Source organism: Macrotis lagotis, chromosome 3 (genome assembly GCF_037893015.1).
Source record: "Macrotis lagotis isolate mMagLag1 chromosome 3, bilby.v1.9.chrom.fasta, whole genome shotgun sequence".
In the NCBI taxonomy this organism is placed as follows: Eukaryota; Metazoa; Chordata; class Mammalia; order Peramelemorphia; family Peramelidae; genus Macrotis; species Macrotis lagotis.
The window spans coordinates 9,583,651-9,610,897 of NC_133660.1; the positions used below are offsets into that span (position 1 = coordinate 9,583,651).

The 27,247-nt window shown below is 37.1% G+C and overlaps 1 protein-coding gene across 2 annotated transcripts in view; it reads right to left on the reverse strand.

Moving 5' to 3' along the window:
- DNAJB14 (DnaJ heat shock protein family (Hsp40) member B14) overlaps positions 1 to 27,247 on the reverse strand; it is a 79,614-nt gene that overhangs the window by 16,838 nt on the left and 35,529 nt on the right. For both annotated transcript variants that reach the window (XR_012476816.1, XM_074228099.1), the window contains exons 2-3: positions 22,539 to 22,710; positions 9,522 to 9,667 (exon numbers count right to left, since the gene is read on the reverse strand). Coding sequence is in view for 1 of the 2 variants with exons in the window: in XM_074228099.1 (XP_074084200.1) it covers positions 9,522 to 9,667; positions 22,539 to 22,710 (318 nt within the window). In the remaining variant the exon portion in view is untranslated. The remainder of the gene's footprint in view (positions 1 to 9,521; positions 9,668 to 22,538; positions 22,711 to 27,247) is intronic.

The window sequence follows — 27,247 nt, forward strand, 5'->3', positions numbered from 1 at the left end:
GACTTAAAAGTGATTAGAGACATGTAGGAACACTCAATAAACTCCTGTTTTTAATGAGTGATCCAAACTTTTCTCTGATATACATTCAGAATCTCAATTATTAAAAAAAAATTCTAAAACTATATTGATGTAATCTATTATGAGAATTTTACATCCTGCTGGAAAGTCTGTTCAAAAGAGAATAACAATTTGATTTATTGTGTTGATAAACTAATAAAAGAAAATCACAAAAATTTTGGAGGTAGAAAAGACTTTAAAGATCATTTTGTCTTTTGCCCCCCCCTTATTTTGGAAAATTAGGAACCAAGGCTTAGAAGCATTCAATAACTTGTCACATAGGTGACAAGCTTCAATTAGGAGGGAAATACATTTAATTCCTCTTCATTGTAAAACCCATGAATTACCCAAATGTTCTTGTGGGATTGAAATTGCTTTGTTGACTATTACTTAAAACTGTAAACTGAGATGTTCATCACTTGACAAATAGCTGAGTAAAATTTGTGAGATACAAGCGGAATAGAAACTCAATTCCTGTACACTGTAAGAAATAATGATTATGAGGAAGTAAAAAAATATGGAAAGACATCTAATGAACTGAAGAGAGTAAAAAGAAAGGAAAACCAATCGAACAAGATATAAAATGACCATAATTTTACTGTAAAATAAGATTGTAAATCAAAACAGCACCCAAAACACCAGAATTTAAATTATCACACTGTCAAATCTTAGTTCCAGAGACTAGATGATGACACAAACTTTCTCTCAACAAAGCACATATAGTTGTTATACGTAATAAAGCTTGCTTTAACTTTTTTCTTATGAAGTTTTTTTGTGGATAAAGGGCGAATAAGATTGGGCAGTGACAGTAGTGTAAAAAACAAAAAACACTAATAAAATTAAAAAAAATAAGTGAACCACCACCTGAAGATCAAGAAAAGCTTTGTTATATAAAAATATTAATCTATACTTTGTAAAGAAACTGACTGCTATGTCAGGCCAATACTATCCTGTTAAAACCTAAGGCAGCTTTTCAAACTGTACTTTGCAAAACCTCCTTGTTCTCACACAATATGAACACTAACGCCAGTAACCTTGCTGCTAAGCAATAAAATATGAAACTGTTTCATCAAAAACTATATATGGCAATTTTATATTATGAAAATAGGTGGGCAGCTAGGTGGTGCAAAGGATAGAGCACCAGCTCTGGAGTCAGGAGTACTTGAGTTCAAATCTGAAACTTAAGATACTTAATACCTAGCTATGTAACCCTTGGGCAAGTCACTTAAACATTACCTTGCAAAAACAACAACAAAAAGGTTTATTTCTACTTTCCCCTAAATGGTATTCATATTCTCTGCTAGTAATTATGAGACATATAAACATCTTTCAAGAGCCAGAATGTTCTATGGTTAAATTAGTTTGAGAAGTGCTAGCCCAAGTTAGTAGGTACAAAAGTTTGAAGGATCTGATGAGGACTATAAAAAAGCCAAAAAGGGGGGGGGGGGGGATATTCAGCAGGCATGAAGTCTGACAACCCCTCCCCCCATATAACCTCCTCTCAACCAGCCTATGATTCTCTTTAAACCCTGAAGAAGCTGAAGGCTTTCCAGAAGTAAGCTACACCAGCTGCTAGTGGGTCCCAGAGGCCCCTAGCCTGTGTTACAGGCAGCTACCTTCTTGAAGGATTTAACTAAGCACAGCCCTGCCTTTGTAACTAGTTTGCTTCAGAACTTCAATGCTGCCCTCATCTCCTCCCCTTCCCTGTGGTGTTAGCAGCACCTAACCAAGAAAATTCTCTTAAGTACACAATTAAGATTAAGATTCGACAAACTCAACTTTGTGAACAGTTCAATTTTAAAACTTGAACTACAGAACAATGACTGTAGAATTCTGAGATAAAGCCACAATCAAAGCTATGAGCTCTACCCTCACTTTGTGATTACACTGTTGGAAATCATGGTTTTAACTGGATTCAATAGGCTTGTATTCTTAAGGCTGAGTTATCCATACTTAAATGTCAGCTACTATTTCTCCCTTATCTAGTGAAGGATCAAAGAGTTTTGAGATCAGAGGTTTAGTTAAAAGAATTTACTTCCTTGACTGAGAAAAGAAAACAGGAAACAAATGTGCAGAATTACACTAGGACAGAGTCCAGGGACTTTCTTGGCAAAGATCCTGGAGTAGTTTGTCATTTCCTTCTTCAGTGGATTAAAGCAAACAGAGGTTAAGCCTAGGGTCCCAGTGTCTGAGGTTGGATATGAATTCAGGTCTTCCTGATTCTGGGCCCAGTACTGTATGATTCTATGGAGTCAACTTGCTGCTCCTAAAATACATTTTGTATAAAACCTGAAATAAGTGTCAAAATTTTAAAAAATCTAGAAAGTTTATTTTTTAATTTATATAGCATTTAAAGATCTGTAAAGAATTTAAATGTTACCTTATTGGTTCCTCATGACTACTAATAGTACCTTCATTTTAAAGATGATAGATTTAAGTGACTTTCCCTACAACTAAAGAAGCATCTTGGTTAAGATCTGAAGGCTTCCTGACCAAGTTCTGTACTCTATGTATTCATTATACCACCTTCCTGTCCCATTTTTATTCTTAAAGTAAATAATCTCACTCAATCTAGAATGTAAGTTTCCAAAATTCATGAACATGAGAAACAGAAAGGGGAAAATAGACCTTTAAGCAGTTATGGCAATGGGTGCAAAATTAATGCACAAAAATACAAACACTTTATTTACAGTGAATGTCCCACTCATTCCCTAATTAAAGGTCTTATTTTAATTCAATTCTAAGCATCATGTTACATGGCTTTCTAGGCATAGCAACAAATTAAAACTGGATAGTGAGCCTGCTATATAGGTATAATTAACAAGAAATAATAGCTAATAGTAAGGAGATAGTCATAAAAATTGTGAAAAACAGATTCAAGATGTCCAAAAGGAACACACTGGATATTTCATTTAAGAAAAAAATAGTCCTATACACATCAATAAACCCCCTTCCTATGGGCACCACAGTTTTATCACTAGGTGATTCAGTCATCAATAAAAGGCTATACCATATTCAGTATGTCCTCCACAAAGAGACTAGAAAATATGTTCAATATTTTACAAATATTTTTATCATATTATAAAAATCTTAGAATTTTACAGATCTTCAGATGGATTCCTCTCCCAGGAGTTCCAAATAACATTAAGGTAAACTCTGGGTTAATTTGTTCATTAAAATAGAACCAGAATACAGGGGCAGAGCCAAGGTGGCCAGCGTGAAGGCAAGAATTCCCAGAAATAATGTTCCCCCCAAAACTCCATAAGTCGTCAAATTATGACTCCAGCCAAAATTTAGAGGGGCAGAATCCACAGAAAGACTGAGTGATACAATTTCCCAGTCTAAGACAACTTAGAAGTTCCACAGGAAAGGTCTGTTTCACCAGCACCAGGAGTTGGAAAAAGCTGCTGCCACAGCACAGCGCAGCCCAGGGATCACCAGGAATAGCTTGAAGGGAGAACTCCACCGCAGCAGAGTGAGTGCAGAGCAAGTGCCAGCCTCAGAGCAGCCCCGCGGTGAGAACCTGCAACAGGAATTGGGGAAGCCAGCCTGCACCTCCAGAATGCAGTCCACAGATAGTAAAGGGGTCAGGGAGACTGCAGAGGTCTCTCTGCTTTACATCTCTATTGTATGCCCACACTCAGATCCAGGGCATAGCTTGAGCTGCCGTACTATCACAGTGGAGCAGGGACCCTCCTCACAGCTCCAGGGCATAGGGAAGGGCTTGTGGTCATCCACATACCAGAGCACAGGCAAGAGAGCAGTCAAGAGCCCTCATAAGACCTTGGAGGAATTACGGTCCCTAAGGGTTGTCCCAAAACCCCCCAAAGCCTTGGAAGTACAGTAAATGACTCATAGGATGAGGAAATGAACACACAGCAGAAAAACAAGAATCTGCCCATAGATAATTACTTTGGTTCCATAGAAGATTCAGAAGATGACAAAAATCAAAATTTCTGTATCCAAAATCTCAAAGAGAAATATAAAATGGGCTCAGGCTATGGATGAGCTCAAAAAAGACTTTGAAAAGCAATTAAGGGAGGTAGAGTAAAAATTAGAAGGAGAAATGAGTGATTCAGATAAATCAAGAAAACCAAGTCAACAGCTTGGTGAAAGAAATACAAAAAATTACTGAAGAAAATAATGTGTTAAAAACCAGTTTAGGCTAAATGGAAAAAAGCAACATAAAAGGCAAATGAGGAGAAGGCCTTAAAAAGCAGAGCTGGAAAAGGAGATAAAAAAGCTCTCTGAAGAAAGTAATTCCTTCAAATGCAAAATGAAAAATTTGAAAGAAATCAGGAAGAAATGAAACTATTCAAAAAAAAATTAAAGAAAATGTGAAATATCTCATTAAATTAAAAAAAAAACTGACCTCGAAAACATATCCAGGAGGGTTAATTTAATTATTAAGCTACCTGAAAGAATTCATTTTAAGCAAACTTGCATTTTAAATATTTCATGAAATGTAGGCAATCTCTAATAGGCAATGATGAAAAGACTATGTGTATGTCTTAATGTTCAAACAGCAGGTAAAATAACTAACCTAGGGAGGTACATTTCTTATGGAAATATACAGGGGTATTTTCTACTTTACAATTTAGAGCAATAACAAAAGACTGGGAGAAAACTCAGACCTTAAATACCTTTTCCTAAGGGAAGAAAAAAATAGTCACTGGATACAGTCAAATAGATTTTTTAGATAGATTTGGGAATCCAACACTATTCCAACACCAAGCAACACTATATTAACACAGGAAGGTATTCTAAACTCCACAAACTATTTTACAAATGAACTTTCCGTGGGTTCCAGACCACTCATTAATCTCTGTCAATGCTATCTTATCCAGAGACCAAAAACTACTGCCAGATCTCTTATGTGAAAACATTGTTAATTTTAGTATAAAACCAGGCTCCAAATCAAGACTTCAATTTGACTTGATTCTTATGCATTAAAATTGTTGGTATATAACTCTTTAGTACTACTTTCTTTAATTGTTGACATAAACAGAAATGGCCTCAATCTCACTAGTTTTCATCTAAATATTTTAAAAACATTAATGTTTGTTCTTAAGATATTATGATGTGACATTTTGTAATGTTATCATCACTCCAAAATTCATCTGACAGGCAGTGTCAGCTAAATGATCAGAGTTCATCCACCTTCCCATGTATATATGCTTATTCCCTTTCTGAACTTTCAGTGAGTCCAGTCTTTTTTCCAAGCAGCTCCAAAAAAAATTTAGAAGTCTTTCAAATGAAAATCTCAAGGTGCATCTTGAAAGAATTTCTGGACCCTAGCCCCAGGAGCCAGGGAGGTCAGAGACTATTTCAGTGCACTACTCTCTACAAGGAGATGAAAGGTATACCACCCAAGATGAAAAGTTAAAAAACCAAAACCTCAGACAACCACTTAAGAAGCAGCCCAGAGCAGGTCACAGTGCAAGACCACCAGAAGGGAAGAGTCATTTTAAAAAATCAACTGAGCTTGAATGATCAGGGAAAGCTTCAGGAAAGGACAATTTAAGGGGGGGATTTTGGCTAGGAAGGAAGAACATGACCCCTGGAAGATAAGAGTAAAAACAGGCAACAGTGGAGATTTCATCAAAGGGCAGGACAGGGGCTAAGACTGTTGCCAAGCAATCCCTACTGAGGGTCCACTACCAGCCTTGGGACCAAGCCCAGCCTGGGCGTCGGGAAGCGCTCATCAGAGAATGGGATCTAGAGTTGGAAGGGAGACACTTGAGTCCACCCCTTTCATTTTAGGTAAGAGAATGCTGAGGCCCGGAGAAGTGAAGCAGCCTGCCCAGTGGTGGGATCTGGAACCAGATGGTCTGGTTCTCTAGTCATTTGTGTTTTTCTTCCCTCATAAATTTAATTTTCCCCACCTTGACTTATATATTCTGAGTTATTTTTTAAAAACTGTAGCCAAGATTCTATCCTTATTTGTGAATGAGGTCATCTGAATAAAAATTAATTTAGTCAGAAACAAGACACAAGGAGAAATATTTTTCTTCTGCCTGGGAAAAGCTGCTAAATTTTATTTTTTTAAATCTGGCCTGTCCCTATGACTTCATTGTTAAGAGGAGCTCACTGATGAGGAAAACTCCCTTCCCCAAGGTATAGCATCACCTTTGCATTTTTGAGAGTTGTCTGAAGCAGTGAGAACGTAAAGGATTCACCTAAGATGACAGAACCAGCATGCATCCTAAGTGATATTTGAAACCAGGTCTTCCAGGATCCAAGTTCTCCCACACACCACACCACATTTGCTTTTCATATTTCATGTTAGCACTAAAATGATTAAAATTTTTTCATTCTTAGGGAAAAAAGCACACTAGAATTAAATGATAATTAGTTTTGGCAGGCAATAGTTTGGGGTTAACTTGTGAAAAGCCTTAAATGTTAGTAGATTTAAAGCTGTAAAGGACCTTAGATCCAACCCTTGTCCAACCTTCTCATTTTTCAGCTGACACAGATGCCGAGGGGGCAAAGTAACTTGTCCAAGGGTACAAAAATAATAAACAAGGATTTTGAACCCATATCCTCTGATTCTATAATCAGAGTTCTTTCCACGAATCATTCTGCTTCAAGTGGCTTGAAACAATATGGGCCAGAGTAGGTAAAGTGATCCAGCAAAGTCTCCTAGATGAAATAGACTTCCATTCCTTCATTCTTCCAAAGTCCACCTAATGAACATGAATTTGGCCTAATAAACTTAAATTTAAAACAAAATACACACATATTTGAGAAAATATTTCATCATTTAAACACACAATCAGACACTTCCAACACAGAACTGACATAGCTGAGGAAATTTCAGCTTAGATGCAGGGGAATCAATTCTGGAGCCCTGTCATGGCACTTTGGAGAGGTGCAGGCTAAGACTGGATGTGAAACTGGACATACAGCTAAAGAGACCAACAAGAAGAGGACTCTCAGCAGCTGGTGCTGGGATGAAGAAGAGAGGATGGAAGAAGGTGGTGAGAAAAGGGGATAGAAAAGGAGTGGGGAGAGCAGGGGAAACAAACTTCACCTACTTTGTAATTTTGCCTAGGACCCTGACAGCAACAATTGCCCCAGATGCCAATGAAAATCATCTCCTCTGATCCCTGCCGAAGGCTGCCAATAACGCCTTGTGTGGAACAACATCCCTGCTTATAGGTGCAACGTGTAAGGCAAACCCATTCTAAGAAAATCTGGATCTTTAAAAAGAAAGAAATTAGGAGGGGGGGGGATCATTTTCTTTACAAAAGACTTTAACATCTAATTCCTTTTAAATGCACAAGGAAAACTCATTATTTTAAATGACTGGATTGATAAAAATTTAATATATACATCACTTTTAAGAATTGGATATTCTGCCTAAAAAAGGTCTATTTCTATTCAAAGACTTTCAATTAATCTGGAGAGCTTCTTTAGTCTACATCTCCTTAGTGGAATATAATTAAACAGGACCTGGTCTGAAGGCCAAAAGGCTGACTGAAGAGTGATTTGGGGCTCATTTTGTCTTACTTCAGTTTATCTGCCAAACCAAGGGCTGGATTAGATTATCTCTAGTCTCATCCAGCTCTATGAGTCTATTAAATTCTATTCTTGGAAGCAAAGAGATTTTAAAAAGGTCATAAAGAAGTCATACCACAGTACAAAACTCTCCTGAGTTAACATGTTATCCCTTCAAGTTCTAATTTTTGGAGAGATTAATCTTCTCAACAAAAATTACACCCATAATACAGGAGCTTGTTAAAACTTTTAGATGACCATAATCTACAATAGTTATATATTTGCAATAGTTATTTGGGAAGAACTAATACTTTTCTAATAACACTTCACTATAAAAACTGAAGAAAAAGTTTATTTCCTTAAACAGCTTAGTATTAATTTCCCTTGAATTTTGAATATTAATTTTCCTTGAATCAAAACCTACTACCACAATAGTTATTTCCAAACAATTTTTAAAAACCACAGTTATGAGAATATTTTTAACATTTTCACATTTGGGGAATTCTCAACTAGAAAAAAAATAAAGATCACAAATTTTTCAAGGATATTCTTGAAGCACCATTATAAACTTCCTATTCGATAAACATTTTGCATTCGTGAGAAAATGAAAGATAATATTCTTATATAAGATGGGAGACCTCCAATAAGAAAACAATTTTTTTAAACTTTAAAACTATATACTGAATCAGTATATTTTTTAAAGAACATTTCATTAAGCAAAAATTACCACTAATAAATTATTATGAATCAAGCTAAACTGATTTAGTTTTCTAGTTTTTTAATGATCTAAGATGGCTATGTGTAGCCTGGTAATATGAACCAATTAAAATGTCAACTAAAATTTGGTGGCTTTCAAATTAAAGATTTTTCTCTATAAATAGATAACTTAAATGAAGGGAAATGGAATCTGGCCAAAAATGGCTGCCATTGAAATATATTTTTATCACCTTCACCAGCCTTTGTGTTAAAATTTTGTAACCTTCAAATGTCCATAATATATTTTTTTAGCAAAAACTTCTAAGAAATGATTCTTTTGTGGAAAGATTTTATAAAAGCAGATATAGTTATTCTCTAGGACTAACTTTCCAACTTCCTCAGCATTTATTTTACTGTGGTGTAGGCCAGTTCACATGACTCTAAGAGACCAACACTGTAACAGTGGATGCCAAATGCTTAAAACAAGTCCCCCGGGGGCGGGGCAGCTAGGTGATGCAGTGGATAGAGCACCAGCCCTGGAGTCAGGAGTTCCTCAGTTCAAATCAGACCTCAGACACTTAATAATTACCTAGCTGTGTGGCCTTGGGCAAGCCACTTAACCCCATTGCCTTGCAAAAAAACCAAGTCCCCAGTGAATGATCATCTAAAACCTCACCATGCTCTTGTAAAGTGGAACCCATAAGAAACAAACTGCATGACAAAGAGGTATAAAACTGCAAATGCAATCTAATGGTTCATTAATTCATTACTCATTAAAAGGCAAAAATATCAAGGAAAAAAGGAAACTGTATGGAACAAGAATGAAAATAACAGCCAACAAACACAATGAGGGGGAAAAAACTGGTTAAAACAAAAATTTTAAAACATTAAAATTGAGTTGGAAATAGACAAGTAGCTGGAACAGCTGAAGCTCTACCACAGTTCACACTAGTCATGAATATATGGTTTTAAATGTCAAACTGCTTATCTTGCTTTTTATCAACACAGAACCAGAGGGCAACCTGACAAAAGTTCATGCATAATTATTTATTTAAATATTGAGGTTTAGTAGGCCTGAATGGCCTAGAAAATATATTGAATGTTTAGGCCTAACCAGTTTACTTAGTTCCACATCAAATGTTTCTATTTGGCTTCCATGTTTCTCTCAAGAATGTGATAGGAACATTTGAATGAACTGAATTGGTAACCAACTCACTATTGTCAGTGTACTTATAATTATGTACAATGCTTGAAAAGATTTACTTTACTTTTAAAAGCATCTGTTGCTCCAGGTGCGTGGTTTTTGTCTGGATGAAACTTCAAAGCAAGCTTTCTGTAAGCTTTCTTCAAATCCTCATCACCAGCATCTTTTGTGACTCCCAGTACTTCATAGTAATTTTTACACTTGTTTATGCTGTGAACAAGAGAATGTTATATAGAATGTCAAAAGAACATTTTATGCAACTTATAGGAACATTTAACTCATTAGAAAAGAATAAATAACAATTTTTGCTCCTTTGCTTACCCAAAGACATTGAGACCTAAGGTAATGGATTAGATGCACAAATTTCTCAATTTTTGCTCCATTGTGTTCCAAGACCATACACTATACCCCAAATTCTGGTCAGTTATTTTGGAAATGCAGGCAGCTGAACTGAGCAAGAATAAACATTCAGTTCAAGGAGAACTTTAAAGAACAACAACACAAAGTTCATCACATTTGTACATGAAGGATAGCAGATACCACCAATGAAATATTTGGGAAGGAGAATAATTTGAAACTACAATAATTACATGAGATAAAATTTCAAATCATTTTGCAACTTTTGTTAAATTGCAAATTTTTAGCTAAGAAATTTCATGACGTAACATAAACAAATATAAGAAATCTGAACCTTCATATGGTTTAACACCAAGTTGTAAAGGTCAGGCAGGAATGGATGGAAGTTTTTTCATAAAGATAAAATTTCCATTAAAATGAATTTTAAGGTATTTCCAAATTTGTTATGACAGATTAAAAAAGAGAAAGAGAGAAATGGACCTAAATGTGCAATAAAAATAAGTCATGCAATGGAAGTAACATTTCTAATATTACCAAGAACAAAACAAAACATTAAAAGATTTGAAGGGAAAAAGTCAGGTTCCCACCTCTTACTAGGCACTTTTTCTAGTAAGGATTTGCATAGGATTGATACAAAGATGGAAAGATTGCTTACACCAACCAGAGAAATGATCCACTGAAGTAAATGGAATCTTCTAAATGGGAACCTGGAACTTGTGTTAGGTGAGGATATTGTAACAAAACAAGCAGCAGTCCAAAGGGAGTTCAAGTCTCTCCTCACAAATATAAAATACTGAAAGAAGTTGTGAATCTGAATTCTGATTTGCTATTAGCAAGCTTTGGAGAACATGAAGTGTTAAGGGACTAGAGAAGAGTAATGTTTCAATGTTTTAAGAGAAAAAAAAGTCAGTTGATTCAAAATATTCAACGAATGGCTAAAAGCTTCTCCTCCCCACCCCCCTTTTAATTGGATATTTCCCACCTCTCAATCACCATGGACTATCCTTAAAGATTAGAGATGATTCAACAATTATCATCAAAAATTCTTTCAGTACCCAGGGATAGTTATGTTCAGGGAGAAGACCATCAAGACCAAAGACAACACAAATAAACAAAAGTCCTATAGGTTCTATTAAGGATTCATGGGAAGATATAGACAAAGAATCACTGAGGATGAAAAGTCCTAAATGGGTTGTGCTCTAAATGGGAGGGATAATGACACCAATAATCCTTTGAATTATTAAAATACTTCAGACTATTGATTCAAGAGTCTGATGCTGATTCCTGGGAAAATCATCAATGAGACAGTTTTATGAACCAAGAAGTGGTAATTTGCATGGTTTCAGTAAGTCACACCAATTTGCTTTTCAGATAAGCATAGAATAAAAACCACATCTGGAGTTCATAATACTTGGAAATAAAACCAATTGACTTCAATCCACCAAACTGAGTACATAGTGCTATAGTTAGCATCATGGATAAAAAGACAAGAATTTTCCCATACACATCAAAACTAAAAACAAGTCTCTACTTTCAAGGAACATATATTTTACCCTGAAGGCATACATGTACACAAGTAAGTAAACATAAAAGAAAGGAAATAGGAAGGAAGGAGAAGGGGAGAAATCAAGGGAGAGGAGGTGGCCATGAGAAAGAGATGGGCAGAGGTGCACCCAAGTCCCAGAAAACTCAGCTTGGAGCCCTGAGGAAATCTTAAAGGAGCCTGGAAGGGGGGGAGAGGCCCTAGACTGGGGGGGACTTTAATGCAAGTCTGAAGAGACCCTGGAGTGAGCCACTGAAGGATCCCATGCAGTGGAGTGAAGCCGCAGACCCTTGACAGCTGATGTGGAAGATTAACCAGATCAGGGAGGAGACCCAAAGCAGGAACAGTCCAAGACTGGCTTGAGACAATGAAGGAATGGGACAGGTCCAGTAAAAGGTGATTGGAAGAATGAGCAAACACAAGGACAGAATCAACAAGGAATCGAGGCACAGAACAATTCCAGTGCCCTTGAGAGAATTAAAGGAAGGACTGAGTTGGTAGTGGGTGTTTGGGGGAGACATCAGGGCTAGATTTGTAGAATTGGGAGTCATTTATATAGAAATAAGAATTGAAATGATTAGAAATCACCAAAAAAGAGGAGAGAGAATAAAGAATTCAGATTTAAAAATAGTCCACAATGTAGAACCCACAGAAAAGAAGATCCATGGCTGCTTTACCAAGGAACAAAGGTTTCAGGAAGCCAAGTTTGAGTTGAGGACTGCCTTTAAGATAGGACAGCAGACTACTCCACACAGTAGAGGACACGGACAGGAAAGCAGAAAGAGGAATTTTTCTTGCTCTACATTGGCCTAGACAACTAGAGCTCTCTTTGGCTCCGTCTTAAATTTCTATCCATGTGTCCAGTCTGATCAGCCTCTGGACCATTTTCCCTTCTTTCTAAGAGTTCAGGACCAGACTTGATGTCTACATTTTTATTGGAAATTCCCATTACATACTGATGCTCCTTCAATACCTTTGTTTCCCAAGACCAAAACTTCCAGCTTCTTCATTCCACTTCAACCACAAAAGAATAGCCTTGACCTTATCATCACACCTAAGTGTTCCATCTCCAAAATCTATAATTTTGAAGTTCCTCTACCTGATCATGACTTTCTATCTAGCTCTCCTCTGATCCATACTTATTACAAGTCTAGACATGCAACTTCTCTCTTCTTTCTTGCTCTGCTTTGTGTTCCGCCCTTCAAAATGTGAACCTTTTCAAACTTTAACTTTGTCCTCTGCTCTTGAATGAATTCCTTGCCTCTACTGTTCCATTGTTCTTTCCAAACCCATTGGGGATTACTCCCTCCTACTTTTTCTACTAATCCTTACTTGTTACAGACCCCATTTGAGAAAATAAGATTATCCCACCTGGGTTCACTACAAATTTATGTTATAGAATTTTAATTAGCTGCTGTACAAAGATCCTTTTACTCTTCCTGGATGAACTATATCATGTTTCTCTCAACTTCTAAGTCTCCTTTTCAAAACTCCCCTATTCCCCCCTGCCAGGACCTCTGAGACCTCAAACTTTATTTAAAAAGAGGGCATTATGAAGGAAATGAGTAGAACCAAGAAATCACTGTATGCAGCAATAGCAATAGCAATACTGCTTTAAGAACAACTTTGTCTATTATTGTTAACAATATTAAATATAAAAGCTACATGAAAAAAAGATGCTATCTGAATTCAGAGAAAGAACTGTTAAATATAAGTATATATAGAGAGACACTCTCTTCTCTCTATATGTATGTGTATGTGTATGTGTATGTGTATGTGTATGTATATGTATATGTATATGTATATGTATATGCATATGTATATGTATACGTATATATCCACAGATTTGTCTAATAGTAGTCACCTCTAGGGTGGGTGGGAGAATATAAAAAATAACCAAAAACCCCCCTAACAATAAGCAAATATCTCTTTAAGTGACAGAGCATTAAAAATATCAAACAAAAATTTTGACCAATTAAAATTCCTATAAAATCTAAATACTGCATTGCTCACCCTCTTCTGCATAAAACCAGGCATTCTTTGGCTTTTAAAGCTTAAAAGATTTTAGAGTACTGCCTTCTGCAGTGCTTTAAAATATTTATTTTTGATTCTCAGTTGTCATTTGAATTTCTTAAATATATCAGCATAACAGTTTACTAACTTAGATTACAAGGCAGTAAAGTAGTAAGACTGAAGTTTTTCCCTTTATGAGGCTTAAATCTGAAAAAAAGAATAAATGAACACCAGACTTCAAAAGTTAAATAATAATGAAGTCGGCACAATTTTAGAAAAGTACTCTTAAATCTTAAGCTTATGTGTCCACTTTGGTAAATATTAATCTTTAACCAGTAAGCAAAATATTTAACCAAGTTAGCAAAATTAATAGCATCATTTCCAAAGATACCCCTTGGTGCCTGCTACACCAAAGTAAAATGCTGCAAGATGAGCCTCACATTTGATAAACCAGACTTTGGGTGGGGAGTTTGTAAGAAGGTTCACCAGTTTCAGTTCAGGAAAATGAAGTCAGCTTCTTGCCACTCCTGCTGCTCTAGAAGACATGGATAAGTAACTGCAAGCAGTAAGCTGTCTGATCTTCAGCAGCAGGACTTCTCTTTCTTCCAATGAGATGAGCAATCAAGACAATGAGGAGCAGTCTAGCAAGGGTTCCACCAACAGCTACTGGGACCAGTTGTTTCCATCCAGAAGACATTCTTCCACTGACCCAAGTTTGGCAGTTTCAACCCTGAAAGCCTGGGACTTGAACATTTTCTTTCTCTACTGTAAGAATTCCTACATGGCTTGCAGTTCCTTCAGTGAAGCCTTAAAAGCTTCAGTTACATTCATTCCGAATCTGAAAACAAGAGATCCTTTAAAAAGCTTCACCTGACCCTCCTACCCCATCATTTTTATTGAAATCTTTGTCTCCAAGGTCATTCAAGTCTCTCCCTTGCTGATTTCTGCAGCATTTGACACTGTGGCCTCCACTCTTCCTTCTGGATACTGTCCTGTAGTTCTGACAAGGCTTGGCCATAGTTCTCTTCCCACCTCTTTGACCAATGCTGCTCAAACCATTAGATTGTTCTTGGCTCCTCTTCCACACCATCCCTTTAAAGCTCCCTGTTCAATCTTCTCCTTTTCTCCCTCTACATTCTTTCTTAGGGATATCCTCACCTTCCAGGAATTCATGAAATTAAGCAATTATAGCTTTTAAGACTGGAAGGAGAAACTAAGGCACAAAGAGGTTAAATAATTTGTCTGAATCACAGGTAATAATGAGCAGTCAAGAATTGAAGCAAAAATATAAAACAGAATCAAAAATGTACAAGACTGAAGTGGCCTGTGAAAATTTCTCAGTAACTAAACCAGGGAGCTTGCAGGTGATCCTAGCACTCTCCCAGGGGTTACTGGAGCTTCTGAAGCAGATAGGGGCTTCTCTATGCTTTACTAAGACGTGAGCAGTTTGCACAGAATTGGAAAGGGGATAGACAATACCGGGAGAACAGTTAAGGGGGTTACTAGAGATGAAGAAGGCCCCAACTATGGCAGTGATCATAAAAGCCGAGAGGATATAGGTGCAGGAGATGTGGAGGTAGAAATCACGAAACTCAGCCAAAAGCAGTTGTTGTGAGGTGAGGCCTCAAGAGTCAAGGATTATTTCTGAATTATAATGGACTTGCTCATTCCATTAGTGCAACAATCAGGCACAATTTGGGGGTATCTGCAATGGAGAATACCATCTATTTCCAGAGAAAGAATTGCGGAGTTTAAACAAAGACCAAAGACTATTACCTTTAATTAAAAAAAAACATTATCTTATTATGTAATTTTGCTATCTCTTATACTGTTTTTTTCCCCCTTAAGGATATGATTTTTCTCTCATCACATTCAACTTAGATCAATGTTTACAATAGAAACAATGTAAAGACCAATAATGGGTGGTGGGGGGAGCGAAGTAAGATTAGGGGGAAAAAATTGTAAAATTCAAAATAAATAAATTTAAAAAACAAACTAAAAAGGATTATTTCTGAATTATCAAACCAGGAGATCCAAAGTATGGCAGCTGCCCTTAGAAGATAGAGAAACATTGTCAGGAGTTGGCTTCAGAGAAATTATGAGCTCTATTTAGGGTAAGATGAGTTTGAGATGATTATAACATATTGGGGTTGTTCAGTTTTTCAGTCTTGTCCTATTCTTTGTGAACCCATTTGTGAATACAGTCTTCTATTTTTTCCTCTTTTATTGATATCTCATTTTATTATTCAATTACATGTTCTGGAAGTTCTTCAACATTCATCCACTTGTATATTTAGAAGTTAAACAGTCTTCTACCTCCCTCCTCTTTCCAACCCTCTCTCCTAGGTGGCAATATCTGGTAAAAGCTGTATATGTTAATCTGTGCTTAAAATATGTATATAAATCACTTAGTATATGAGGAATTAGAAATAAGGGACTTTAAAAAAAATCTTAAGAATTGAAACCAATTTTCCCATCATCATTTTCAAATTTATTGTAAATGTGTTTCTATATATTTTTTAAATTAAAAGTTCACAATTAACTAATACAAACAATATGGAATAAATTTGAAATACTCATAAAATCAAAAATATTTAAATATTAAAGCTTGTGTCTCTTTAATATCAATCTTAATCATTGCTTTAATTAAATTGTAGGAACTAGTTTAAGCACATCCATAAAAAAAACTAAGGGAAAAGAAAGAAAACCATGGAAAAGAAAGGAAAAAGATAAGAGAAAGAAGACTCTGGAAAGTTTTTCTACCCTCTGGATGTGGATAGCACTGTCCATAACAGGTCTTCCAGTATTGTCCTAGCTCTCTGACTTGCTGAGAGGAGCTGCATCCACACCAAGCTTGATCAACTGACAGTGTTGTTGTTAATGTACACAAAATGTTCTCCTGGTTCTGCTTCTTTCACTCAGCATCAGTTCGTGTAATTCTTTTATGCTTCTCTAAAGTCCAACCACTTATGATTTGTTATAGAACAATAGTACTCCATAACATTCATATATCAAAATGTGTTCAGCCATTCCCCAATTGATGGACATCACCCCAATTTCCAATTTTTTTTCACTATAAAACAAACTGCTCTAAGTATTTTTGAATATGTGGGAATTTTCCCATTTTTATACGATTTCTTTTCGATATAAGTCTAGTACTGGTATTATTGGGTCAAGGGTACATGGCATATGATCAGCTTTATTGCTCTTTGGGCATATTGCTCTCCAGAATGGTTGGATCAGTTCACTACCTCCACTAATAGTAAAGTTGTGTCCCAATCCTCCCCTACAATCTCCCCAACATTGATCATTTCCCCTTTTTGTCATCTGAGTCTCATAGTTGTTTTAATTTGCATTTATCAAATCAATAATGATTTGGAGCATTTTTTCATCTAACTACATATATGTGTGTGTGTGTGTGTGTGTGTATATATATATATATATATATATATATATATATATATATATATGTATATGACTTTTCAGTCATGTCCCACTCTTTGTGACCTCATTTGAGGTTTTCTTGACAAAAATACTAAGAGTTGTTTGACACTCCAGCTCATTTTACAGATGGAAACTGAGGCAAATAGGATGAGGTGACTTGCCCAGGGTCACAGAAGTGTCTATGGTCAGATTTGAACTCAGGAAGGTGAGTCTTCCTGATTTCAAGGTTGGCATTCTATCCACTGTACAAACCAAGTTGCCCACAACATGGTAATAACCACACTGAAATGTCTACCTGGCAATTGGTGATAAAGGGCTGACACTAAAGAGACTATAGGGCTGTATACATAGACTGTGAGTCATTTAGATAAAAATGGTAACTGAACCCATGGGAACTGATAAAGGCCACCAGGCAATATGCATATAGAGAGATGAAGACTCAGGACAGAGCCTTGAGTGTTCAATCATGGTTTAAAGGCAAATTATGAAGAAGGATCCTTCAAAGGAGAGTGAAAAGCAGTGATAGAAGACCACATCATGAAAATCAAAAGAGACTCTCTAGGAGAATAAGTTGGTCAACAGGGTCAAAGACTACTAAGAGGTGACTGAAGCTAAAGATTGAGGCAAGGCCATGAGATCCCACAATTAAAAGATCAGTGGTAACCTGAGACAGCAATTAACAGAAGTCAGACTGAACTGGCTTAGAAATGAGGGAGAGTTAAGTGACACTCAATAGAGCTAGACAGCATTTTCTAGGAATTTGGCACTAAGAGGGAACAATGATCCATAAGACAATAGTATAAACAATGGCAAGATCAGATAAACTTTTTTAAAACAGATGGGAACTTTGTAAATTTGTAGGCATTAAGGAATAAACTAGAAGCTAGAAAAGACTGATATAAGAAGAGATATGATAGAAAGGCCAATCTGAGAGGCAAGAGAGGAAGGGATAAGATCTAGAGTTGAGAGGATTTGACCTTAGCAGGGAGCACTATCTCTACTCCAGAGACTAGGTGGGGATAGGGAGGGTGGGGGATGGGGTGTGCATGAAGGGGGAATGGGAGGGAGGGCCTGGAGAGGGAAGAAACTGGAAAATTATGTCAAAGGATCTGAGATACAGAATAGGGAAAAAAGAGGTGGGTGGTTCAAGGGGAATGGCCCTTATTTGTTCAGTAAATTGTAAGGTGAAATCCTCTGCTGAGAAGATAGGGATGGAGTTGGAATGGGAAGTTTGAGGAGAGAGGGAAAATTTGGAATACCCGTTATGGGAATAAAACAGAGAATCAGTAAGAAAGGAGTATAAGGACTGGCTAGTTACAATAAGCTAAATTAGGAAAATAATATGAACAAAATACTAAAAACAGTCAAGAAAAAAGCAGGGTGTGAAGCTGTACAGAGGTGCTGAAGGGGCTCCCCTTCTTTGAGGAATAATGCTATAGACTTCTGAAATGTGTTACTTAGTTTAGCTAAACCTTTTTTCCTCCTCTTTCACAATTGGTTATAAGGGATCCTTCTGGGGGATGCTTAGTCAACTGTAGGCAATACATTTGGCAGCAAGGGGGCCCAGTGGATAGGGGACTGGGCCAGAGGCAAGGAGAGCTGAGGACCTGGAGACCTTGGCTGGCCCAGTGCCTGTGGGCAGATTAACCTGTCTGCCTCTGTTTCCTCAACTACAAAACGGTTAATGCAATTTAAAACAACTTTTGAGGTTTTCCCCTCATCCATCAGAGTGGAGGGCCTTCTACAAGTGAGACACATACAAATATTGCTACAATTGTGACTTGGTCATAATATTCTTGAAAATCATCTGCAATTATGAAATACTACATATTCACATTCTTCCACACAGAAATCTCATCCTAAGGTCATATATATCAAGGAAGCTAGGTGGTTCAGTGGATAAAACACGGACCCTGGAATCAGGAGGACCTGAGTTCAAACCTAACCTTAGACATTTGATGGAAACTACCTGTGTGATCTTGGGCAAGGCCCTTAACCTCAATGCCCCATTAAAAAAAAAGGTCACAAATAGAAAAGCTTCATAAATAACATTTCTAACATTACTTTCCATCCTAGCAAAATAATGTTAAAAGGTAAATCGACTTCATAATTAGGGAAAATCTGAATAAATTGTTCTATATTAATATAATCAAATTATTATTATGCTACAAGAAATAAAAAAGTAATTTGGAAAATCAGAGGAGGTTTATAGAAAGTGATACTGAATGAAACAATGAGAAAAAGGAGACTAATAATCATAATGTGAGTTAAAAAAACACTATGATGAGGTAATTATGATGGGCAATTTGGGGTCTAGAGAAGAGATAAGAAAATGAATATTCCTCCTTTTGTTGAAGGCAGGGACTAAAGAGGTAAGGTTAGTACTAATCCAAGGCAAAGATGAATTGCATTAACAATACAAATACTAAGCAACCCTAAATCTTCTTTCTATTCAGCTTTGGAATGCTTTTTCTACAGTTTCCAATGGCCAGATTTATCTTTGAAACAGTAGAGGCAGCATGATGGAAGGAGACAGCACTAGTGCTGGGTCAGAAGACCTGGATTCAACTCTGGCCTGTGGGCCTGTGAAAGGCCTCCATGACCCCCAAGGTAACTTTTAAACATAATCCTGTATCTAAGTTTTTCTGTTGATTAAAAATTAGACTTCATTTATGAGACTGGATAAAAAAGAGGTCGCTCAAAAGTTACAAAGATGTGAGAAAAGTAGGGTGTAGTTCTTCACAGGGTGTGGAGGGGAGCCCTTAGGGAGTCCATTACAAAGGGGGAATGGCCCAGCCAATCATAAGACTGGAAGAGTTTTCCCTAATCCCATTCCAGGGATACCAAACTCTGATTTTCAACCTGTCAAGAGTGACCTAGAGATCTTGACCTAATGCTACTAAATTTGTACAATTAGGTAATTGAATATTAACCCACACACCCCCTGTGACAATTGGGGTTCTTTAGTATATCATGCATCAGATGATGTGGGGGGAGGGAATCCAATTGGTAGACCTCTTAGACTGTAACTCAAACTCTGAGAGCCTATGAACATCCAAGAGGGAGGGGAAAGAGTTTCTGAAGACCAGAAATTACCTGACTTAGTTCAAATTCGTGCTTCATGGAATGTACAATTTTCTCTCACTCTAGCAGGTTTTTCTTTTCATTCATTTATAACAAAAGAATTTATAAAACAAATTCTTGCTTAACAGCATTAAATTATATATTTTTTTATGTGCAACATGCTGAAATCTGAAATTTCAAGCTATATTCTGGATATCTTGCTCAAATAGATTAATTTTAATATTTCATACAATAGAAAGAAAAATTATGCTCTTTTTCAATATTAAACAATGTACTACTGTGCTGGGATCTAGAGCAAGCCTTTTTTTTTTTTTTAAAGGTTTTTGCAAGGCTTAAGGTTTAAGTGCCTTGCCCAAGGCAAACAGATAGGTAATTATTGTCTGAGGCTGGATTTGAACTCCACTCCCTACTCCAGGACCCTTGCTCTATCCACCTAGCTGCCCCAGGCTAGCTTTTTAAGAGTCCCAGGGTCCTTATTTCCAAAATATGAAAACTAGTATTTTCACTCTGAAAAACTTTTGTGTGATATTGGATGCACTATCTTAGCAAACACAAACAAAATAATGAAATGATGAAGGGCAAGAATTAAAAAGGTTATACAGGTGTTTCAAAATCAGCAATTTTAAGCTACTTAAATTCTAAAGCAAAATTTCTGAAAATGATGCCTTAAATGGGTTAAGTGTGATGGTGTCCTACTTAAGTTTTCAAAAGATTTCATATTGGTCACTTAAATTACACTGACTGTGTGGTGCATTTTAAAATAGTAAAGTAGAAAAAGTTTTAAAATATTGATCTTACTAAGTTTCATTTCAGATACATTTCAACTCAAGAGTAATGAAGAGGGGCGGCTAGGTGGCGCAGTGGATAAAGCACAGGCCCTGGAGTCAGGAGTACCTGGGTTCAAATCCAGTCTCAGACACTTAATAATTACCTAGCTGTGTGGCCTTGGGCAAGCCACTTAACTCCATTTGCCTTGCAAAAACCTTTTAAAAAAAAGAGTAATAAAGAGTTTCACTTCAGAGAATTAAGAGTTTTCTTATAGCTGTACTGTTCATAGTGTATTACTTATGCAACTAATGGAAAAGTATTGCATTGCTTTTCCCTGAGCAATTGGCTTGCATAATCATGCAACAATCAGCAAGCCAACAGGATAACATTTCTTTCTTCACAAAAATCCCTTGTGAACACGTGAAATGAAAAACAACAAAATCCTTCGCTAAAGTGTTTAAGTCTATACAACATACAGCTTACAACTAAATTAGCACAATGAAAACAAATGCTGAAATTCAGTTTATGAAAAATCTGTTCAGACTAATAGAGAGAGGGTGAGGAAGCTGGGTGGAAAGCCTAGATAGAGGATGGGGTGGGCTTCCAGGAGGTTGGAGGAAGCTTCTCTCACTTTTTCTTGATGGGAGAGATCTCCAAAACAAAATCAATGAGGAGGGCATTCTTGCCATAAGAAACAGTAGGATCAGAAAAGGCTAGAGAAGCGGGGGGGGGGGGGGAAGAAGAAGGCACAGGGGGGAGAGGCACTGAAGAAGACCTAAGTTCAAATCCGGTCTCAGACCCTGGGCAAGTTACTGAACCCTGTTGACTCGGAAAAAAAAGAAAAGAAAAAGAAAAGAAAAGCTGAGGGAAGGCATGCTATCCAAGTCCTAGACAACATGGGAGGGAGACTGGGTTCTGATCAGAAAGCAGCGGATGTCAACCCTGGTTAACCCTGATCTCCACGTGAGGGAGAGGAAAGCATGAACTAGTCAGCAGCCGCAGGAGATCCTCAGACATAAGCCAGTCCAAGTCAAAGGCAAGGGGCTCAGATTAGGGGACCTGTGGGCCTTTGGAAATGGGAGGGGCCCTCCAGATACAGCTGCTGAAATGAGGGAATGAAGTCGAGAGGAGAAAAGAGGAGCAAAGACCTGGGCAAAAACCAGGGTGGTCAGCAAGGACAAAAAGAAAAGACAGGTAAAGAATGATAACAGAAAAAGGCCACTGGATAGTTGGCCACATTAAGTCAGTGGTCACTGACTCTAGAAATAACAGTGGTCAGTGGATGTTAAAGTAGGTTCCAAGGAGCTAAGGAGAGAATGAGGCAGAAAGGACAGATCTGTGGTGTTACAAAAGATTATGCCCCTCAATCTCCCCTAAGCCCTCCAATTCTCTATGGAGCTTCTGCATTCTAATATCACCTGGTCTTTGAACTCCTGTGCTACAAGAGTTTTAATCATCCATTGTGTGCCAGTAATGGACTTTACTACTTTTTCTTTTTGGTTTAGAACTGACAAACTGATAGAACTGTCCAGTGAGGAAATTCCTTCTCCCAATGCAAGTGCGCCCTCTTGGGGAGCTGCCTCTAGGGGTCCTGATAGGGAGTGAGGTACCCAGAAAAAGTGTGTTAGAGGAAGGCCTTGACTCCAGATATTCTTAACTCCAATGCCAACTTACTCATCAAACAGTGCTAATTTTAATCATTTTCCTTAACCTTTTACACTAGAGGCTGCCCCCAAGCTATCCTCCTATCCTGCATACATGCAAATAGTTCAGCTTTTCTACATGTTTACAAAGACTCTTTTCAGGACAACACCAAACTTTTTAAATGATTATCACAATCATAATATAAAAAACATTTTGTAAACTCCATACCTGAGGACTCCATCAACCTGATCTTTGGTATAGGCTTTTCCACTTTCACCACCAGCAAAAGTATTGTCTTTTGTGTTGTTGGGCCTGTTGTGATCACCACCACTTGTTGGTTTTCGGCAATGTGGGCCATTTGCAGCTGTGCTTCCATTTTTCATAATTGCATCTAGAAGCACTGTACAAAGAAAAGAAAGTTAAGAAACAGATACAACATTATATGTATGCTATACTTTTTTAAAAAACTGCAGGGCTAATAAATTGAAATCTTTTTCAAATTAATGGATGGAATACAGGATCTCCTTATATTGAAAGTTTCCCTAGTTTCCATGAAGAAATTTTAAATGAAAGGGTAGGAGAAGAAAGTGGTGCTTCTGAGCTGATGCTAGGACAGGCCTAACAACTCTTGTATCTATAATCAGGACTACAGCCTCACTCCCGTCTCCTGGGTAACCCTAGAAGTTACTTAGCAACAATGTTCTCTATCTATATACTCTGGTCCTCCAGTGTTTATTTTTCCCCTTGAATGTTCCTCCTCACGTTCCTTAGAATCTTTGTAGATAAAATGTGACCTAGTCTGTTCCAAATCCTCCTTGAAATAAATTGACCAATAGGTTGAAAAATGGATTAGGGAAACTGAGTTGGAGCATGGATTAGGGAAACTCAACTGAAAATGACCATCATGTCCACCTATAAACTGACAAAAATTACATAAAATGTTGGTTGGCATCATCATCATCATCATCAACCTTATAGGAAATAGGGAACTCCTCAAGTTTTTTGAGCAGATGAGTGACAATGTCATATCTGTGTGCTCTTTGCAACTTTGGAAGCCTGGAAGAGAGGAGAGGCTGAGAGACCATCTAGGTCGATGCTGAGGATGGAGTGGTACAAGTGACACTGGAGGTGGAGCTGGAAAACCTGGGCTCAAATCCTAGCTTGGTGGTCACCACCTATGCAACCTGCTTCACCTGGTAGAGCCTCTGTTTCCCTATCCGTAAAATAACTGTGGTTACAGAAGAATAAGAAGAGATCTGTTTCCAGGACTGACTCTCTGAAGTCTCTCAAGGGAGAGACTTTAAGGTAGTAAACCTACAGAGAAATGAAGAGGGCAAGGAGCACCCCCCAAGCTCGAAATGCCATTTGAAAAACTGAGTGCACCTCACAATCTTTAAAAGAAAATAAACTAATATGAACAAAGATAGAAATAAAATTTAAAAATAAAGCATTCAGGGGCGGCTAGGTGGCATAGTGGATAAAGCACAGGCCCTGGAGTCAGGAGTTCCTGGGTTCAAAGCCAGCCTCAGACACTTAATAATTATTTAGTGGGCAAGCCACTTAACCCCATTTGCCTTGCAAAAACCTAAAAAAGAAAAAAGAAAAAGCATTCAAAGTAATTGTGTATTTTAAAAGTAACTTGGTGTGGGGCAGCTAGGTGGCAAAGTGGATAGGGCTCTGGGTGCTGGAGTCAGGAGGACCTGAGTTCAAATCCAGCCTCAGACACTTTAACCCCATTGCCTTGTAAAAAAAAAATTTGATGTCTTTTCTTAGTGCAAACTAATTTTTTTTTCCTTTCAAAGAGATTTATTTTGATGATGTGGTCCATATTCAGCTATGACATATTTAGACCAAACAGTACAGTGTTTCACATTCTAATTTTTGAAAGTTTTACTGGAAAACAAATCTTAACAAAGAGGTATTTCTCACAGGGGTCGTGCTCATCAATAAACACCATACCCTTTTGACCCAACACATTACTCTGGTGGGGTTCAAAGATAAATGAAGATGTAGGAAGGGAATTTTACCTAAGCCATTAACCAACGATTTACTTACTGGCTAGATTAGGAGAAGCAGGACCTCCTAGAATAAGAATAAGGAGAAATCGAAAGATCTCTCTCTCTCTCTGTCTCTGTGTCTGTCACTCTCTCTCATGCTCACTATACTACCTCTTGGTTTAACAAGCTTCACTTTGGGGAATATAAATATTCTCTAAGAAAGTTGGTCTTCACTTATCATTGGCTTTAATTTGAACAAGACCTAGCTATGTGACCTCAGAAACAGGACAATTTGACTGGTGGGTCTGAAGAAGGAAGAAGGAAGAAGGAACAAGAGAAGGAAGAAATCAAACTCATGCTCTTATTTCTGAATGCTTCCCTTGGCTTCAAATTGTTTCAAAAGCAACGTTACAAAATTTAACTAGCAACTAAAAAGAAATTAAGTTGTATTTTTAATTTATAGAATTATATGACAAATGGCTACAGTAATATTTAATTTGTGAAAGGATATTTGAGCAAGCCTTGAAAATTACTGTTGACACATTTTTTTCTGACAGTTGAACTACCCTTAAGTGATGAAGAAGACTGCTTTTTCACTGCTTCAAAAGATCATCTGGAGAATAATTTATTTATGCCACATTCAGCATTATGTTAGTTTTCAAAACTGTCATGTAAACAAAACTCAATTTTTGAATTAGATATTAATATTATAACTCAAAATAAGTCTAAGTATCACTACTGTTGCAAGCAAACACCCCCCCCCAAAAAAACCAATGCCAGACAATGTGTTTCATCTACAAAATCTAAGAAGACAGGTAACCCTAACCCTAACCCTTCTCTGGTCAGAGGCCAATTGACAGTTGTTTTCTTGTCATTACTCCAATACATCTTCCTCAATTACTGACTGCAATGAAAGTATTGCTTCTCTGGACCCAAGTAAATCCTATCCATTACTCTAATTGGAACTCTAATACGACTTTATCACAGAGTGCTTTTCTAAAAAGTACTTTGTGCCAACTTTTACTAAAAATAAAAAATTAAATAGCCCAACTTCTCACTTCATACAATTCATGTCTTAACTCCTACAATACTATGTTAGCAGTCAATGCTGGCACTTTTCACTGGCTACTTTCTATTATAATTGTTTTTGCACTGTATTAGGTGAAAAGCTTTTTGGGGGAGTAGCGAATTTGTTAACTAACAGACAGCTGCCATTATAAATAATGATGCCTTTTCCCTATTTTATTCCTTAAGCATGGTTTCTTTAAAATAGGTGGCAGGGGGGTGGCTAGGTGGTGCAGTGTATAAAGCACCAGCCCTGGAGTCAGGAATACCTGGGTTCAAATCCGGTCTCAGATACTTAATAATTGCCTAGCTGTGTGGCCTTGGGCAAGCCACTTAACCCCATTGCCTTGCAAAGTCTAAAAAAAAAGGTGGCAGGAAACATCAGAGAGAGGCTGTATGGGATATATAGAAAGAAAGCACACTGACCCAATTTTTATAAAATTCTAGTTCAGGTTCTCCCACATTAACTACTTAAAAAAAATTAAACACTGAGCAAATCACAACTTCTATGTCTCCATTGGCTCATCTTTAGTCTTTTTTTTTTTTTTTTTTTTAGATTTTTGCAAGGCAATGGGGTTAAGTGGCTTGCCCAAGGCCACACAGCTAGGTAATTATTATTAAGTGTCTGAGACCGGATTTGAACCCAGGTACTCCTGACTCCAGGGCTGGTGCTCTACCACTGCACCACCTAGTTGCACCTGGCTCATCTTTAAATAGGAAAATTGGCAAAGAATTATTTTACTGGACAAAATAATTACAAAACTTTTGAAGAGTTTGGAAGAAGAAAAAAACCACAAATTTCAAGGGAAAATAATTTTTAAATGGAAAGAAGAATATCTTAACAGTATACCTCAAGCTTTATTATTATCATGACAATAGCAGACATCGTGAAAACTGTTTAGTACAAGATTAAAAAACATAAAAAGATTATATACAGAGGATATATGAACAAACACACTGTTAACAAAATATTTCATAAATCCAGACTCCAACTATTGGGATTAAGCACTCACTCTCTGACAAAAACTGTTGGGAAAACTGGAAAGCAGTCTAGAAGAAAATCAAGATTAGACCTATCACATACCATAAATCAGAATCAAAAGATGCTATTAGCAGCAATAGGTAGGAGAACTCTAGAATAAAAACAAGGGTTAGAGAAGATCACAGAATATAAAATAGATCATTTTAACTGAAGAGCTTCTGCACAAACTAGAAAAATACAGGTAAAATTATTATAAAGCAATAATTAACACAGAAATAAATCTTTACACTATATAATGGGTCAAAAGTCCCATATCTAAGATATATAGGGAACTAACCCTAACATAAAAGAACAAAAGACATTTCCCAATAGATAAATGGTCGATGAATATGAAGAACAAATAGTTCTCAGGGGAAGATAATCTGAATTTTCAACAACCATATTAAAAACAATTGCTCCAAAAAGCATTAATAAGACAAAATAAAACTCAAACAACATTGAGGCTCCTGTTCACAACATCAAATTGATAAAGATAATTAAGGAGGAAAATGTCAACTGCTAGCAGAGACAATAGGAAGGTAAACACATTAATGCACTGTTGGCACCTCTTTGTATCAATATTACTACTAGACTTATGAACAAGATTCATGAACAAAGTATAACCTTCCAGACCTCAGGTTCTTAGAGAAACAAGGCACAGAAATGACTATAAAAACTAGAAACAGACCATTTTGTTTATATAAAATGCAAAGCTTTAGCAAGAATAAAAAGCAGAGAGAGGAGGGAGCATGGGCTTTGTGCTGCGTGTCTTCGGGGGCACCCGGGGCGGGTTCCCCCTTGGCCCTGAAGCTGCTGCCAGATCATTCTTACCATGGCTGCCTCAGCTCAGGACT